This window comes from Ixodes scapularis, unplaced genomic scaffold (genome assembly GCF_016920785.2).
Source record: "Ixodes scapularis isolate PalLabHiFi unplaced genomic scaffold, ASM1692078v2 PGA_scaffold2__306_contigs__length_199485367, whole genome shotgun sequence".
NCBI lineage: Eukaryota > Metazoa > Arthropoda > Arachnida > Ixodida > Ixodidae > Ixodes > Ixodes scapularis.
Window position 1 is genome coordinate 141499692 of NW_024609857.1, and position 19628 is coordinate 141519319.

Below are 19628 nucleotides of genomic sequence, written 5' to 3' on the forward strand. Positions count from 1 at the left end.
TGTAGCGAAGACGTGACCGGAGAAGTGCCCCTGTGATGTCCCCGGAAGACGGGAAGTATCATTCGTAATTGTCGTGTGTGCTTTGAAAGTGAAGGGAGTCACAAGGTCCACGAGTGCGCAACCACAAGCCAAGGTTCACGACAGCGCTGCATTGACTTCGGCAATCTCGTTCTGTTTGGTGCAACAGAGCGATGCGACAAAGAGCTGAAACGTTCGTGGTGTGTGGTGCGGTTCTTAAAGGTAGAAACCCACACTAACACGGAGCGTAAATTGGTTGTTGAGGGGTTGGGGTTCAACGGGTTCAGTCCCGTCGTCGTCAGCTGATCAGGTCTAGCTGGTCCGGGAGGACGCAGCGAGCGTCTTTAAAAGTAACACGGTGTAAAGTTGGGCGAGTTCGTTGATGGTGATATTGAATGGGTTAAAACAGCAGAAAAAGGACGAAGGTCCAGGGAAAGGAAACACACAGACACAGCACTGCCTTACAACAGAGTGTTTACTTCTGCGCCATTCAGCAAGTAAACTTGAAACCAGATAAACATGCAAGCAATCGACCCGATAACACATCATCTTCCCATCAAGCCGACACGCGGCTACACGTATTTACTCGCCTTTCTGCTAACATTTATCTCATCACTAATCAGGGAAAGTGACGGAACATTTATGCACATGCCCACGTCAGGGTTGGCAATATAAAAAAAAAGCTTGGTCAATCTCCCGAACATACTTAGTTCGATGTCGGGATAAAATCTTAATTTCATTAAACATTGGAGAGCATGTACATCTGTCACAGTGGACCGCTAAGTTGCCAGACGGGGAGGAGCGTAAGGACAGAGAATGTTTCCTCGCCCGATCATTAACGCATCTCCCCGTCTGCCCAACGTTCACTTTTCCACAGGACAACGGAATTAAATACACCGCCCCACATGCGCAGGCGATAAACCGGTTGCGGTGCTTGACATTGTGTACCCGCGCGACCACTTCGATTCACGGCTGCACACTTTAAGTGGCGCTGTTTTTTGTTGCAAGTGAAAAGTTTGTCAAATGGTGGTAAGACCCGTGGTCTTGCCGTAAATGCACAAGGTGTCCAACGGTGTCAAGAATGTTGCAAATAGGTATACAACGTGCCACTTGTGTTGTTGGCTCCAGCTAAGTTGGGGCGGCTGTGTGCAGCCGTGAATCGAGGCGGTCGGGCGGGTACACAATGTCAAGCACCGCAACCGGTTTATCACCTGCGCATGTGGGGTGGTGTATCTAATCCCATAGTCCTGTGGAAAAATGTACATTGGGCGGACGGGGAGATGTGTTAATGACCGGGCGAGGAAACATTGTCGGTCCTTACGCTCCTCCCCGTCTGGCAAATTAGCGTTTCACTGTGACAGATGTACATGCTCTCCAATGTTTAATGAAATTAAGATTTTATCCCGACATAGAACTAAGTATGCTCGGGAGATTGACGAAGCTTTTTTTATTGCCAACCATGACGCGGGCGTGTCCATAAGTGTTCCGTCACTTGCCCTGGTTAGTGATGAGTTAAATTTTATCAGAAAGGCATACGTGTAGACGCGTGTCGTCTTGATGGGAAGATGACTTGTTATCGGGTCGATTGCTTGTATGTTTATCTGGTTTCAAGTCTACTTGCTAATAGGCTCAGAAGTAAAAATTCTGTTGTAAGGCAGTGCTCTGTCTTTGTGTTTCCTTTTACGGGTCCTTCGTCTTTTGGCGCAGTTTTCAACCCATTCAATTTGACTTTAAAAGTAAATCTTCTTTCCTTCCGTTTCAAAATGTGGAAGATTCTCGACGCATACCGTGAGTAAAAAGCGGCGGGTGTTTTCAACATTATTATGTCGTTTTAGTTGAACAATAGACTCCGCATTGTTATCTTAAATCTGCTGTTTTTATGCTTCGTGTTGTTGGACTGCGTTTGTACAGCGACGTGTTTGCACGGTGACGCACACCGCTCGAGTACATGATCCGGTCCTGCAAACGACCGGTTGTACAGAATTTCAATGAAACTTAAGTCACTACCGATATTTTCCGGTAAATCTCGTGAGTTTGTTGCGCTCATCATGGGGCCGTGTGAATGAATTTGGGCAAGATTTCCTACCTGCCCACAGATGCTTAAACTGAGCCCCCTTTTTACGTGGTGAACATAGTGATTTTTCTTTGTTTTGGGAAGGGGCGTTGTTACATTTATTATGCTGCAGTCGCTTGAGTGTTGAGAAATTGGGGAGAGCGAGCAAGCTTTCCAAACTTTGTCTGTTTTTTCTCTGGCACTGCCCCTAGTTTCAAGTTGCAATTCCAGTAGACATACCTATTAGCAGGTAAAATACTGGGCAGTCGCGGGACGGTGCGGATTCCGTGTTTCGCGCTTTTCGCAAGGTGACTGTGGAAGTGCTTTTGCGAGGTATGCGGAATAATCAAGCGATTTTGCTATGCCCGTCGTTTGCGTCTATCCAGCAAAACGAATAAGAGGATCTACAAAGGCGCAATCACAAGCTACGATTTACGATACAGTGCGTTTGCTTCGGTGGTCCGTGTGGTTGTACTTTACCCTGCTCTCTCAACACCGTGTCCTGACGAAGAGCTACTCGCGGATGGACTAGAAGGCACAGCACACTGCAGCCCGGGCACCGCGCGCTCAAAAAGGTACTTAAATACAATCTGCAGTATTTCAGCGAATTGAAATTTCCTCTCATTGACATTCCTACGCGTCCACCTGGAATATCATGGGGATAGCTCGTAATCACGAACACTCATGCTATTGACGTCACGACATTGAAATCACCACACGAGATAAGAAACGGAGGATGGAACATCCGGGATCTGGCAGTCAATCGGGTCTTCGATATCGTAACATATCTTTCACTATACCCTCATGCAGGTTAAACGCTCGCTTTATCAGGCACGCGATTAAGTTTTGTCTGAGGCAAGGAAACTTTCCAGGATCTATATTTTTATTGCCTTTTGACATTCTCGGAATTGGGAAAGGCCAAACAATATAGTGCCAAGCAACCTGTAGTCCTGCAGAAAGCGGTTTTGACTAGAGGCTTAAAAGGTGTGCGTCTAAGGTAATCGTATAAAAGAAAATAAAAAAGTCTCCCGGAGGCGCATATATTGCTAGCATAGTCAATGTGTGTAAAGTTTTCTGTTAGATGACTTCAATTTGCATCAAGGGAAGTGTTGCATTCGGCTTGATGTTGACCGAATAGTAGGTCTAAATGGTAGAAGATAATTGTCGCTCTGCAACGTTTTATGCGTCGCAGTATGCGTGAAAGGTTAATGTAACAGAGCAAGAACTTTAAAATGGTCCACGCATAAACCGGACAGCATCAAAATTAAAATAACAACATAGGGCATTGTATTTTCCTTCAGCCCACATGTAAATTATTAATTAATTAGGTTTAAGACTTTTTTGGCAGACGCCACAATTTAATCCAAGTTAACACGTGCTAATAACATTGAAGGGGTCATGAAATGAAATTTGGGTTGAGATAAATTAATTTATATTGGAATTTTACTAATAAGATATCGTTTAGTGGGCCAAAAGAAAGAAGGTAGAAAGTCAGAAGCCTCGATTTGGGTACGGAAATTTGAAAACATAGCGCACTATTTCGCACCTCCTTCCCTTGGACAGCTCTCCGCCTTTTCACTGTAATACAACCGCGGAATCCAAAGCGCGTCACCCGGCCCCAACGCACGTCACACCATGCATACATGGGTAAATTACTTTCAAAATGTAATTTAATTACAATTACTTTGCTCCAAAAGTAGTTTACAATTACAATTACTAGCACGTGAAAAGTAATTCATTACAATTACAAATTACTTTAAAAAGGTAATACAGTTACTTTACAATTACTTATTTCTGAGAGCTAGCCAACTTGGGCCATATCACTTTAAACGAGTTATACGGCTAACGTATAAAGGTCACGTATTGTACTTTTCTTTTATGAAATTTGCTAAATGAATTATAGAACTTCACAGTTTGAAGTAATGAACTCCAGCATTCTTATATTCTTAATATATAAAATTAAATTATTTTATATACTCGAAGACGCCAGATCGCTAAGTAAAATTCGGTTGGCAATTTTTTTGTCAGCAAGGTAAGTAAAAATGCGACAATTAGTTATATGTGAATATTTTATTAATGTTAATATGAAACTACAATGCACACGCGCTAAAACGACCACATACACCTACAAAAATGTTTCATTTTATTGTAAATTATGTACATCGAGTTGACAACAACTACAAAGACACTTAAAACTGCTAACGGGTCGGAATTTGAAAGTATTCGTATAAATAGCGTATTTCTACAAGCTGCGCGAATTGCAATTATAAATTACCAAGAAATTTAAATAAACTGCAGTAATTCAATTACTGTAGTTGAATTACAACCCAGGTATGCGTCACACGACACCCTACCTCACTAAAATCCCTTTACCCGTAAGCTGACAATGCGGTGGAAGCTACACGCTTGGCGAACCAATCAGTCGCCTCCCTTTAGTACCCAGACTCCATTCTCTGCGCGTGGGTATGCGCGAGGGAGCGTGATCACACGGAAAAAGCGTGGCTGGCCCAACGAGCACATAGCTTCCACAGCAGCGTCAGCTTAGGTGTGAACGGGGTGGGGGAAGCAACTTTCGTCCGAATTTTGAACGACGGGCTAATCTAGGGCGAGAATGGCGACGTCCGGGTCACAAACGAGGGTCTGAGCGAGAGGAGAGTTCCTCCTTTCGCTTGTCTTGAACTGTTTGGTACGCTGCGCGATTTGTGAGTTGAGGAGGAAAGCTAAGAAGGAAAAAAAAAACCGTTTCATGAATAAAAGTGAGGCAATAAATCCACTTCATGGCTCAAAAAGCACTTTCACATTCGAAAAAATAATGACATGTATGAAACTCTATTTCATTTTGGGCTGTTACTTTCGCACGTCGACGGCAGATGAGAATAGGTTGTTCGATCACGGCCTAATTCTTTCATGATTTGTTTCAGCTTCGATGGCAAAAACATAACTGACCAACCATAAGCCCATTGATTCGATGTCTGCTGTCGAGAGCATTTGAACCAAACTTGTGCCAAGAGATTGATTGGTCCACACTCCCCACTTCGAAATGAACGCTTACAAAGCCGTTGTATCTATTATTCGCGCGTCGTGTTATACTGACGTCTCGAACGTACAGGACTCATATATCCTTCAATTGGCAGTATCTTAAATTTTTTTCTTCAGCCTCAAGAGATGCCATACACTGATATGGTAAGAGTGATTGCTGCCAGACTAAAAGTCGCCCGAAGTCAATAAAAAAATTTCCGAGGACACCTAAGCACTTCTTGTGAGTTGTGAATGCGAAAGCATGACTGCTGTTCTTTCGCTCCCTTAGTTCGTCTGCGGCGCACTGGTCTGGACGGCCACGTTTCGCTACTGCGGAGGTTGCTGTCCACGGACGAGCGCGCGCTCTCGTGAAGTGACCGCGCCGCGATGAGATTCGGCCGTTCAGCCTATCCGCGGAGTTTGCCCGGGCGGGTTGTGCGACCAGGCCCGCACCGCCGCACCTCTTACCGGTGACCGGGCCGCTGCGTGCGCTGCGTTGTTATGGAGAGGGCTTCTCTGGTGGCGTTTGTTGGAACTACGCCGCACGAGAACCAATGAGAGCCTCGTTCCTTGATGACGCGCGCCAACCAATAAGAGGCTATCCATCAGAAACGGCTTCACTTCGCCCCATTGGGAAAGGGGCGTTCAGGTGCCGTTTGGCGCGGCTTCAAACCTGAGGACGTCGGTTCGCTCCACACTCTAAGAAAAAATGAAATGAAAAGGTAGCAACGGCGCGTCTTCCTCCCTTCTACTGACGCGTCCCCAAGCGGATACGAGAAAAGGGGAGGAACGAGAAGTTTTTCTCCTTCTCCAGGCAGACGAGAGAAAGCTTTCGCCCTCCCGACTCATCTTCTTTCGGTTTCGTTTTTCGAGCAGGTCGCGCACGTTGTTTAATAAATAGCTGTTGAGTGGATTGAGCTTCAGCGGCAGCGAAGGTCGCCTGTAATTCCGTCTTCTAGTCTAAGCGTGCAGAACATTTCGGTTGCATTGACGTTTTTATCACTAATTTTATCAAACGAGCAAATGAAGCCGCTAGAAACAGCGAAGTTCCGGAGCAGTGCCAGCAGCGCCACGTAACACTGGGGGATGGCCGTCTCCGGATTGCGCATGGAGAATAGAAGGATAGGAGAGGGCATGACGTCAGCCGCGTAGCCTCCGCAAGCCATGCTCCCTTGACGCCTCGCCCCTTTCTCATTTTCCTCCTTACTCTCACCACATCACGTGACCGTAGCTAGCCTTCGTCTAGCCTTCGATCTGATGAAACCTACCGGACGGAGCGCGCGCAAGCCTGCAAGGAATCCTCCTACAATCAACCATCCATCTCGCACGTGACATGTCACGCGCACCAATCGCCAGACAGATCTGCGGTCACGCTGGGCACAAAATCGTTTAAACTTTTTATGACTAGGCTTCACCAATATTGCAACGTGCCCCCTCCTAGTACTTCTAACCTCCTTGGGATTGCGGGACTCGCGCGGCACGGAGCTACAGTAGCGAAACCACGCGGAACTGTGTCGACTTTTTCGACGTTATGGAAACCGCAGGAACTGCGTCCAAGACAGGCAGGTTTTGCTGCCGGTTGCCTGGGTGCCTTCCGTGCTGAGTTCGGTTCTGTTTTCCGATGCCGAGTGCAACCGGCGTTCAACGTGGTTCTGTATTTGTACGTGCCAGCAACATAGCTGCAACATCGTGATGACAGTGTTGTGGGTTGTGAACAGAAGACTGGAATTATCGCCGATGTGAGCCGATGGGACCGTGTGTTCGCGTATCAGTGGTGTAACAAGATGAGATCGCAAACTGTCGGGCATTGATGCCGCTGGTCGGGCCGTGATTGGAGGGGGCGAGGTGTCGCAGGTTGACATTTTGCTTAACATTAAAAAGTTTAATACCACTTGAGGGATTAGGTATGATCAATCGACGTGCGGATAGTCATGTTGGAACGCTGGTCTGAGCAGTAAGCTTCTATCGTACAGTGGCCAATCTGACTGTCAGTTGTCTCGTCCCCGAGAGCGATTGCGCTCTGGGGCAAGGACAACAGTACGAAATCGTGACGGAAAGCACGTATATTTACAGTGTGGAATTTCAGCATTAAAAAACAATAGTAGGTAAAATCGAAACAAAAAGCTACTCTTTATTTTGCTAGTTAAATATACTACGGTTCCTGGAGAAACTGCCCTCCAAGTGGCGCGCTGGGATGAGCGCTCGAAGTTTTCGTGCTCGCCACGGTGTAGCTCCGTACACTTAACACCTGCCGCAAGTCGCGGCTTTGACTGCATTCAAGTTGATCGGAAAGCGATTTCTTAGCCCGAGAAGCATCACTTCCAGCTGAGTGAATATCCGCTCTACAGAGATTAATTCAAGACGGCAATCGCAGCTTTGCGCGAACAGCACAAATAGAAAAACAAACAACAATAGAAATACTGGCTACGACGTTCCGTGCGGGGAAACAAACTCATGGCTTCGAACCGCATTGGAGCGGCTTGATTTATTGGCTTTCAAAGAATTACGGCATGATCGAGCGTTTGCTTTTTAATAAGAGATTCATCCCCTGAGCCATTCAAAATACTCTCAGAGGTATGACAATGCTGGAAAAAAATCAACATGCTGGAAATAAGTTTTATTGCGTATTCAGTCACCGAGTAATTCCGTCCGTTCAAAACGACCAGTATAAAAGACGGAAACGCAGAGCACGGGTGTAGTGTCGGGTTAGTGTGGTGTGCCGTTGTATGTGCTCAATGTATGTTCACCTGATGCTGGTAGTATGCGTAATGTGTGTAGAGGAGAGGATCCCCAAGGCGCATTAGTGGCCTGAGGAAAATCAAATTATTTTTGTAGAACATGAATTGGCCGGTACCTCGCGCCACCTAGCCTAGCTACTCGCAATTACTCTGCTTGACCCTGCCATCTGGTGGCTAGCGATTTAACCTTCTTTCACGCTACGCGATAAACAGCGGTTCGAGTTCGTTCTTTCGAGCGGCATTTGGTTTCGCGGATTGAGTTTGCAATTCTCCGTGATGTGCGGTTGACGAAGGAATTGAATTTCGACGAACACCAAAGGTAAGACGCAAAGTGCGCGAAGTAACTGGTTATCGGTTGTCTCCGTTTAACATCGCAGTGCAGTCGACGAGAAGACTGAGTAACTGCTTTCGAAACGCAAGTTTCTGTACCTGTGGGGGGAATCTGGCTTCGGAAATAAACACAGTTCACGGAAAGCTCGAGTTACGCTTTTATTTGCTGCTTCTCTCGTCCCGTACAAGAGACGTAGCGTCCTCGTCAAGCCTTATTGGGCTCGATTTGCTCGATTCGGGGCCGCCATATTGAGATGCAAGCGACGGAGGAACTTTGCTCCCCTGCTTCAGGGACGAAAGTTTCTCCCTTTCTAAAGGAACATAGGTTACAAGACCGTTCCTCCCCTAAGAGAGGACTATCTATAGCCTTTTTTCTAAAAGTGCATGGAACAGTTAATGCTTTCGCATTAGAAGAAAAGTCAGTGGCCGAGGGTGTTAGCGCAACGCAGCTCGGAGCACGTGGATCGATTCTTCAAAGCCCTACCCGTGCCCTTTTGGATTTAGATGTTCGATTCCTTACTCCTGCCCTTTTAGATTTACATCAGCATTGTACTGCCGTACAGTTGTGAATCGCTACTCTGTGATGCACGTTAAAATCCCCGGGATAGCAGTGGTATTGCACCGGCTCAATTCCTCCTCTACAGCGCCGCGGGGGACAACATACGTGATTTGCTCGCATTTTGCAGCAATAGCAGATAGCGTAAACCTTTTTTCGAGGTACAAAATTAAGTTTAATACGACTTACACGCTCCTTTCCTTATCCCATTGTAACACAGAATGGCGTTCCAACGGGAGCTAACCCAGAGTTCGTGTTCGTCCGTCGCGTGCGCGGCACGGGCACTTCACGTGATCTGACGTCATATGTCTTATGGTGCGAAGTGGTGACGTAACCTTCCGTCAGGTCACGTGACCACGCCCCGTGACGCTGCTTCCCGTGACGTAACGTCACCTGACACAACGACTTGACAGCGTGAAGTCACGTGACCACATGGTATGACGTCGGGTCACGTTACCCCATGACCTCACGCCGTGACGTCATGAGACATTTTGCCACATGACTTGACAATGCTTGACAAAACTGCGTAACGTGACGTCTCCTGATTAATCGGAGTGGGCTAATCAAAGTTCGAAATACACCTAAGCACTTCTTATGAGTTGTGAATGCGAAAGCATGCAAGCCGCTCGTCCGCTCCCTTTTTCGTCTGCTGCGCGTACTTTTCGTCGCCGGTCAGCGCGCGTCCTCACCTGGGCACGCTGACCTTGGACGCTCCGTGTTAACGGCGCGCTGATGGAGACACAGCGCCACGGGGTGAGCGGTCGTGGAAACTGACGAGCGCGGCATCCAATGGGAGCCTCGTCGACGCGCGCCAGCCAATGAAACCAAATGCGAAAACCATCAGCTTAACTTCGCTCCTTTGGGATCGGGGAAACTAGGTGCCGTTTTCGAGCTTCAAACTGATGACGTCAGCTCGCTCCATGGGACCAGCTAATGCTTTCGTATTAAAAAGATGTAAAAAAAAAAAAAACGAACAGTCTTCTCGTACATCCCAGTTCCGCGCACATTACAGCTATTTCATATTCGTGCAGTACTCATTACAAGTAATCAAATTGCCTACGATCAATTACCTTTTGGAGTAATTCTGAAATTGTTTGAATATATCTATTAAAAAGTAATTGCAAGAGTGTTCTTATTACTTTTGGAAGCACTAAAATTACATGTAACCGTTTTTCTTATTTTCGCCTTCCCCCTTCTAATGGCACCCTTTGTCCTGACCAAAATATCCTCGAACCAAGTCTCAAACAGTAGGATATCGTTCACCAAAATTTTGTGAATTAAGAAGATGGGTAATTCTAATCGAATACTGAACACCACAAAAGACCAGTTTAAAAGCAGGTGGTAAAACGTGTAGTTTTGAAAAACTGCTCTAATCACGAAAGTTACGGTTACTTTTTTATATAACGGGCATTTACATTTCTTCCCAAGTAATCGAGTAATCTAATTTATTACTTTTTAACCAAGAAATATTGTAATCGATCACTTGTTTCTAGAGTAACGTGTAGAAGACTGAAGCTAGAACAATACATCGGAACACAGCCGTGAATTTAACGGGGCATGTTCATTTCATACATCGAACTAAGCAAAATAAACCAAGGAAGGGCCGACTTTTCGCGTCTCTGCAGCTAGTTTCTCGCCCTCCCGCGGCGGAAAAGGGAAGCGCTCTATACTCCGTTTCACCTTATGTTGTACCGTAGCGAAGGCTAGAAGCGCGAGCTCATAGTGTTGGTGCACGAGAGCTTGTGCCGCCGAGATGTGCCCTAGAGCAAGGAGCTCGCGCTTGTAGTCTTTCCTGGGGTACAACACAAGGTGAAACAGAGTATAGTGAGGGCATAGCCTCCGAGATCACCCGAAGCGCGCGCGCGCGCTTCGGGATCTCGGAGGTTGTGGTGAGGGTCCCCCGATTCTCCCGAGCAGTGGGCGCGGCGGAACTGCGCGCGATCCTGGCTCGCTAATTGTCATTTCCGAACGCAAACAGCATTCTTCACTGTCCCGACGTAGTGCTGCAGCCGGTATGGGATTGTACCTTACTAGAGAGCTTTAGTGTTGCGTATAGAAGCAAACGCAAGCGCTGTGCGTTTGCGTTAGAGTTGCGTGCCCCACGTTGTGCGTGCGCCTCATCGCCATGCGTCAATCCAAGGCCAAAACTTTCAGCTCCGCGCACGCGCAAACACGTAAAGCTAACACAAACACACATTACTTGCGTTTGCTCGTATACGCGATACTAAAGTCGCAACTGTTTCACCGGCTTGGAACGCCTAGGGAGCCTTCATGTGCGCTTTGCTCATATGAAGGCACCCTATAGGAACGCCAAAGCAACGTGCTGCAGTGAGCAGACGTGCAAGCAGGTAGGCGTTCCTTCAAACTGGAAAGGCTGAGATTGGCAAAGCGACGGACCATAAAAATGAAGTAACTAAATGCTATAAAAAATTAAAAATTTTAAAAAAATATATATGTTTTTTGTTTTTTTTTATTTTAGGGCATTAGGTCAGGAAGGATATTGGCGGCGACTTTGTAACTCCTGCCGAGTGTCAAAAGTCGCGACCAGGGTGTAAGATAGACAGGTGGGGAAACGAGAGCCAAATGAGCGACCGGATTGTGTCCCCCTCGCTTTTCTCTCTTTTTTTTTTTTTTTTTTTTTGTGGCGCCATCTATTTGGAGCATCACGAACTCTCACTCCGGGTGGGTGACCGGTGGCGACCGGCTAAACTGACGAAGATGGTTTCTCGTGGATTTTCAGTGGAGAACTGTCGTGCTCTCGTTTTATTTTGCGCACTCTACCATAGAATTCCATGCGAATCCGATTCCAACTTTTTTTCTTTTCGCCGCAGCGCCATCTGTCGCAAATCGGGGGTACCCGCTAACAGACGAGTACACAATCAGGTCACGGCGCTGCAGTAGGCTTCTATGGGCCGTTTCCCCACCTGTCTATCTTACACCCTGGTCGCGACATTGAAATCAAAATACGCTTTACCCACAATTAATGTAATTTTACAGGGATTTCTCAGATTAGCGAGAATGTTTTGATTGATTTTAGATTATTGTTTTATAGCTTGGTCATTAAAAATTCTGTAGTTGGCACCAGTAATGATAATTAGCACACTTTTGATTGTCACACTTGTTCGCGCGTTTGAAATTAGGTAATAAGCAATAAATTACATTAAATAATAAAAAATTGCATATTAAATCATCTGAGTTTTAATACTATTGTTATTAATACGCCAGTAACGCTACGATCACAAAAATACGTCATTTAACCATAATAGTCTTTCCAGAGCAAACAGTCAAACACTGGATGCGATATGAAGTCATATGCCCGTCACGCATTGCTATAAAAAACACACCCACTTCAGCTGTCTGACTCGTATTTCGTCTTTAGCTTGTTGTAGTGAGAACAGCTTTTATTCATTTATTCGTTTTGTGGGCATAGTGTAAAAAATTGTTTTATTCTGTTATGATTGCGCTCCAAATAATGTTAAGGCAATGAATCATCCAGGTACCCCAAACCAATTAAAAGACCCACAGTTCATTTTTTCACATCACAACTATTTGATCGCGAAAAGGCAACGAGAACGCACAAATATCAACACTGATTTGTTTTCAACTACTACGATATTCTATGTGAGCTCTAACTTCTAAGGTGTATGAAAGACCCCGTCTTTAAAGGGACACTTAAATCTCCAAAATAATTTGAAGTGCCTAAATCGAACACGTATGTCACAAAAAAAAAAAAAAAATAGTTTCCCCGAACAACTTATTTAACCAAATCATTATGATGTGAGACACATCTTGAGCTATGAAAGAATTCGAAATTAAAACCTATACCGTCAAATTAAATCCAAAATAGAGGTTAGTTTCGGTTTCACTTCAGATTTAAAACGTGCTTCCTGGAGTAAGTATCACGCTAAACACCGTTTTTGTTTTCAGGATAAAAAGGTGACCTGCTCTCAAACACCCTAGCTTCGTCGTATTACCAGACATAATTTGTGTCGCCCAGTGAAGCCAGCACTCTAGACAGGCTCAACTGCGGCACGCACCTCCGACTCTCACTATAACCGCCATTTTGGATAACGAGTGGCGCCGCCTATAGTTGTTGGAGTCGCGAATAGAGTTGGATGCCATCAACAACCCTGACTACCACTGTTCATTGAAGAACACTCGAAACGCGTTACTTGGGTATCGGTGGTGTTTCTAAAGATCCCGAAGTCAGCGTCTGGTTGAAATCCACGCAGCCAGCAGTGGAGGTCGGTAGTCCGTAAGACGCCCGGGGGTACGCTATGGAGCCCATGGCGTGCCACGAGGCCAGGGCTACTCCGATCAAGGCGCCCGCCGTCACGCCCTGGAAGCGGGAGAAGTTCACTCATTTTGATGGACACGCGTGCCTGTGTGTATAATTGTGCTGACTGTTCGTTTTGGGCAACGGGAAGTTGAGTGTTCGCTTAGGACGTAGGAAAGGGGTTTGGTAATTCGCGGGGGCGCTCTATGTGCTCGCCGCATTAGGCACACTGGTTCAGGCTGTTTGGTACACCGCGACCCTCTTGGGTCGAAATATTATATAGAGTTTGAGGGGAGAATGGGAGAGCTAAGGACAAAGACATATTGGATTACACTCTAAAGGCGTATACATGTATATGCCTTATGCCATAGTTACAGCGAGACGCTAGAACATGATGCTTTGATGTGCACGAGGCTTCGTTCCGCCCTCCCTGAAAGGAAAACGAATACGGCAGAAGTGCTGGGTTTTGCGGAGGCGATGGAAGAGCGACAGAATGAAGGATTGCAATCACAAAAAGGTGGTTGGAAGATGGTTTGAGAAGGTCTAGAGACGGATGATAATGCACGAAATTGGTGGGGCAGATGCTCGAATGAGAGATTGAGCCGCGAAGGCAAAATAAATGCCTCTTTTTAATAAATCATCCAATCGCAAAATTTAAAGAGGAGGGGCGTAAATGTTTCGAGGCTAGTTGGCGCTAACTACCACCCTACACAAAGGGTGTCGTCCATACCTTCCATCCATTCATCCATCCTGCGTTAGAAGACACACGCACGATGAAAGTGCTCTGATCGCCTTCACAATGCCTCGCTATAAAAACGAGTGGACAGAAGAGGACATCGCACGACAGAAGCGGCGGCCCGCTGACCTCAGCGTGTTCGTCGCGTCCATGAGACGCCGGGAAACAGTGAAGAGCGTTAGGGCTAGGCACAGAGAACCAAAGTAGGTGACTCGTTTTGCTACGACCAATAGTTAAGTGAGGGAATGAGGTTCGTCTCAATCTAATCGGCGAATGTACTATATGTCATTCATAGAAGCAACGTCGAAATGCTAAAGCACAGCTAGACGCGGTCCACAGCGAAGCCCCGCAGGCACAGAATTATTTTTATTGTCTCCTATGCTGTTTTAGTGCAGTCTAACAGATTATTAAAAAAAAAAAAAAGCATGGCGAATTGCTATGCAGTTGTTCTGCATACGTGAAACGTTCTAGAATGACAAACGATTAGCGATACTCTCACGGTGCTCTTCATCAGATATAGTTTAACGCGCACCATGTGTACAGTTGATTGATGTTTCTGGAATGAAGCGATACTACCGTTAATCAGGCTAATAAACCTAGCGATCTTCCAGAGCCTTTCATACTCTCGAGCTCCTCGCCCTCAGTGCGCACAAATGGCCGAGCTCCTCCTCACCTACCCTTCTAATCAAGTGTCCTCCTTCGTTAACCAATCAGGATAGAGCTTCGCGGCCACACTTATCGGGTTTCACTTATCAGGCTTTACGAAATGCTGAACAACTAGCCAAAAAGCGTTAAGCATTAAAAAAAAAAAAGAGTCAATGTACGTATTTTTATCTTTTAAGATAGTTTCGGGAGAAAAGCATCCAAACTTTGAGGAGTAAGCATCATACATTTTTGGTAGAATCTGGGATATTTCTGGGGAGGGCCCTCCTTAACGATTCTGATATTCTTAATACATAATGAATAAAGCAAGAAATTGAAAACAAAGTACCTTTTTCTTGCAGAAGGGGAAGAATACCCCGAGAAAGAAGATGGCCAGAAGCGGTCCCGTCATGGCACCCACGAGACTGTTGGATGCCTGTGACGTGCAGAGAGACGTCCCGTCAAGGTTTAAGCAATATTTGGGACCTAGAAACATTCGCCACCTCATAGAAGGTGTTCGTTTGTAAGGATTACGGAATATTGCTCGGTGCTGACGGCCCCAAGATCTTCGAAAACGTATATTTTGTTATGGCCGGTTCTTGTAGTGAGCCTTTCCTGCAATTGATGGCGCCACCCGTCTTGTTGGGCGGTGCTTCCGTTTCCGTTTCTTAAGCTGGCTGATTAAAGGCAATCTTCCTTCAGTGTTCAACTGGCGTGGTTTTATCTCTGCTTCTATCTCGTCAGCGACCACGCGGTCACAACAGTTTTCACTGTTTACTCTCCTATCAGACAGTTTTTTTTTTTTTTTTTTTTTTTAAGGTAAGTATTTGGGATGGTAGGTCTTCGGACCTAAGTGGGATGAGTGTGCCTTTATCTCGATAGCCCGATTCAATAACGTATTACAACATCTTTGCTTTTACGCTAAGTCATATAGGTTCGTTTCAGCGCTTACACGAATAAAATAATACCCAGACACACTGAAAAACTTTCAAATTACTTTAATATTAAAAACGCATATTCGCGAACAGATACTCTACGAATCTACAGGCTTCTGGTAGGCTGGAAAATAAATGGTGGTAATTGCCTACATAGCTGATGCCGAGTGTTCCAATTAGACCTTAGCTTAAACAAGTGCAAAGTAAAGCTTAGTTCTGTCGTCCAATATCGTCCAATTATTTTCTGTTCGAAAATTGTACGCTAGCATATTCAGGAAACGCGAGAGCCTCGGAAAATAAATCTGAATAATTTGTTTCACTTTCACTGATTACGCTTGCTACCTGTATGATTCAACGCGAATAAACACGGTCTCTGCTCATTTCAATCAAAACAAACGATCTGAACACTGCATATCATAGTTACTTCCTTTGATGTGTCTGGCATGAATAAATAAAATTCAAATTTCACACCTCAAGGGTTAGGCAGCATATTTGAGCATTATATGTTTGTTTCTTTTTAAAGGGGCGATGCAAAATTTTTGTACATTGCGCAAATACCACTTAAAATGGATCCCCGACGTTAATGACCTACGAAAAACGCGTTCGTTTTTCACCCCACGCAACAGAAGTTCCAGAAAAAAAATTAAAGAAAAACGAGCACCGTTTACCCCCTCAACTCGCAGCCAGAACAAGCGGCCACATGATCTGGAGCCGATTATATGCCGCCAATGTTGATCATAGCCACGCGCTGGGGTCGGCAAAGCACAGGACACAAGCTGAGTTCCAGACATTGTTATGGCTCGGCTATTGTCGTCGTTGCAGCGATTGGACACGGGCCACTACCCGAATGCATGTCGAGGCATCGATTGTCACGAGCCCAGATCGACTGCGTACGCAGTCTTCGCGTCCACTGTGTGAGCAGCATTTGAATATCGTCAACGCAAAGCTCGATGACGCATTCCCGGGGATCGTGCTGTTGCCATTGTCCCCACAGCTCCGTCATCAAATTTCGCGAAGGAGCAAAAGGCGGCCTTGGAAGGAGAGACTGAAAGAAAGCTCCGCATTTATCCCTTGAATTCCTCCACGACGAAGACGCTTCTTGGGCTGTGGTGTTGCGTTCGAGTATTCTCGGGTCCCACTAGTGCCAGGAAGCTAGTGTAAAGTAAGAAATATTCCTACCCAATGCCGTTGCACAGCGCCTTTAAATTAACGTTACAAAAAAAAAAAAAAAAATCAGATTTAGGACTTCGAAATACGAATGCTTTGTCACCTTCAAGGAGACAAAAAATACAACCACTGCCTTTTACGGTCGATTTTTGGTGCTCGTTGTGTGCAACGTTTACTTTTTTTCTTTCTTTTTTTTTTTTTTGGCTATTACGAAGTTTCGACCCACGACATTTCAATTTGCAGGTTCAAATCACCTAGAGAGTCTAGACTGAAAGGAAGGTTCATCTCCCATCATGGCGAGTGCCTGCCATTTTAAAGGCTGACGCCTACGGCGAAGATTTGCCGCAAGTACGCGTGCGCTGCGTTGTCGGGTGGCGAGGAGGAAAGCAGGCGGAAAGGCGGAGCCGCTTGCAGACGAACGACGCTTTTGCCACCTCCCCGCTGCTTGTTCTGCAAAACGCGGCCCAGGAACCACGTGACCCCGATCGAGGAGTTGGAAACGCTGTCATGTAAGCTCTCTAAAATCCCCCGACGAGTTTCACGTCATCTGGCGACGGCTTACTGCGTGTGAGAGCTGTGTAGCTGAGATTCCGGCGACCCTGGGAACAGACTGAAGTGAACTCTATAAACAAGTTGCGAAACTCTCAAAAGGCTACGCCCCAACCGCGCAACGGACTTGGAACCCGCCTTGCTCTCGCGCATCTACCACGTGACCCAGAAGAGAGAGAGAGAGTTGTGGCATAATTATTAGCTAGTTAAGAGTAAAGTGAAAGTTCCTCCTCCCTTTTTATGCTTTAGTAAAGCGAACGCTGAAGAGGAGACGATTACCTCTCCAGCGCTCGCTCTGCTGCAATGGAAAAAAAGTGGGAGGAGTTTCCAGTGAACTCCTAAGCTGTCACTTAAAATATAGCCGGTTCTATACAGTCAGTTCCCAGAATGCTTTTGGGCACTGCGTTTGGTGTTCTGCGCTTTGGCAGCATGTCTCAAGTGTCTCTCGGGGAAACAAGGGACCTGTCAAAAACCCTTCCTTCTTTTGGGGGGAACACCCTTGATGTTGCTTGTATCGATTCTTATGTACGCACATTTAGTTTTTTATGAGAAGTACCCACCTGAACTATTGATGGCAGAGTTCCGGACAGAAATGCTATGGATATGGACAGGAGGCCGTAGGCGGCAGCTGACGCGTGACCCCAGAAAAGGAGAGGAAAACAAGCCATTACAGAAAGAAGCTGGCGTACTTCAGTCACAGCGCAAAACCCGAGGCCTCGTTGCATGAAACAGATATCTGGCTAGAAATATGATTTTGAAGACAAGTAAGCGGTTAAAAGTTAAAAATTCTAAAAAAAAAAAAAAATTATAAAAAAAAAACAAAAAAAGAAACAAACAGATAAGTGCTTAATGAACAAGAGAACTTTGTAGAATTGACGGACCGTGGCGAAGATGGTGCCAATATGTAGCTAGAAACCTGGAGAGTACAAAAACCGTATAAAGCAATTCAAAATACTCAGCGGTTAGTTTGTAAATGAAGTCCGAACGGAAAAGTTTTGCAGTATAGACCGATCAGAGAAAAAAGCGCCACCTGTCGTAGGCAACAGCAACTAGTGGCAGCCGCCATGCTGCAGGATAGCGCGCGCCGCTGCATACGCTGCGTTGGCCGTAGACGCTAGTCAATTCCTGCCCACGATGCCAACGTACTGCTGCGTACCCCTCTGTAAGCAGAGTGGGTATCTGGACAAGTCTGGCATTAAGGCACGTATTCGGAAATGTACTCGTTATCGGTTGACGGCGGCGTAGCCGCGCAAACGTTTCCCTGCTGAAGTGCAAAAACGGAACACGAACCGTTCTCACGCTACGCTTCCTTGGGTGTTTGAGTCAGGTGTTTTTAATCTCACTTTGTTGCGTTTGGATGTAGAGTTTTCAAGTTTCAGCTATACTTCGTTTCTGCTTCGCTCCAGACGCAGCCGATGCTACTAGCGCGAGCATGTGGCCCAGAACAGTGCTTGCACTGCACGAGCACGCGTGCTTGGCAGGGATGCTGAAAGCCCGGAGCTCGCGCTTGTAGCTTTGGCTGCGTCTGGACCGAAGCTGAAACTAAGTATAGCTTGAAGAAATCAAGGCGTCAAATACAAATATGATGTTGCTCGTGGTATCGCTTGTGGACGTGACAGCTTCGCGAGCGCCTAGCTTCAGGTATGCACGAGCTCGCGGTGCTTCAAACTTGCGCGTGTAAATTGTATGTTAGGTACGCATGAAGCCATACGACCTGATGCTTTAACCTGCCTGTAGCGCAGACATCTGTGCAGCGCGCGCTTTATGCAAAGCAACATGCTCGCGCTTGCAACTTCTGCTTCACTGCAAAATTTGCTGCTCTACACTTCCCAACTCTAAAATCCCGCTCAAGAAAAAGGGACTCGACTTATCAAGTAGGTACTTGTGTCAAATACGTCATTTACTGGTTAACTTGCGCATTGAAATTTTAGGTCTTAATTCCAAGTAAAAAAACGCGATTTGACGAGCGACGAGTCAAGCGACGAAAGTCGGCTACGAGCAACGAAAATGTTTCACTGTCGCTTGTCGCGTCGCTTGGTTTGGGATTTCTAGAAAACGACGCTCACCGCCAGAGTGTCGAACCGATATTTTTATCGGTTCGGTTCGGGTTCGGGTTCACGGCTTTCGGTTCAGTTCCGGTTCAGTTCCGGGGCGCAAAAAATAACCGTTCAAACCGGTTCGAACCGGTTCGAACCGTTTTGAACCGCTAAATTGAGAATATAGTTTCCGCGTTGTTCTGTCAATAGGCACTATTTAGGCCGTGAAACTAACTGCTGTAAACGATCTGAATTTTGCGAGGACCTATTCTTGAGAATTTCGCGAATCGCCTACAAATCGCGAAAAATGGGTCCCGCGAACAATTTCGGTAAAATGTGAACACATTGAAATTTGTATTGAGATTCCACCGCGGTCGAGAAAATTACAACCCGCGAATTATTCCAAAACTTCAGCTTTGACCTAAATCGCGAAATATTGAGCCCACGAAAACTAAGTCGTTTACAGTATATAGTTTTCTTCTTTTTTTTTTATCGTTTGTTCAATCCAGTTTTATTTTCAGGTACCAAAATTATAAAATTCTGTTATTTATTCCTACACAACAAGAAAAGAAAA

General features: G+C 45.9%; 1 protein-coding gene across 1 annotated transcript in view; it reads right to left on the reverse strand.

Annotated features, from left to right (window-relative positions):
* The window catches only part of LOC8040965 (sodium-coupled monocarboxylate transporter 2), a 107084-nt gene that overhangs the window by 16227 nt on the left and 71229 nt on the right, over positions 1-19628 (reverse strand). Inside the window, exons 11-13 of the mRNA XM_040208187.3 lie at positions 17579-17646; positions 14717-14803; positions 12886-13052 (exon numbers count right to left, since the gene is read on the reverse strand). Coding sequence (XP_040064121.2) covers positions 12886-13052; positions 14717-14803; positions 17579-17646 — 322 coding nt within the window. The remainder of the gene's footprint in view (positions 1-12885; positions 13053-14716; positions 14804-17578; positions 17647-19628) is intronic.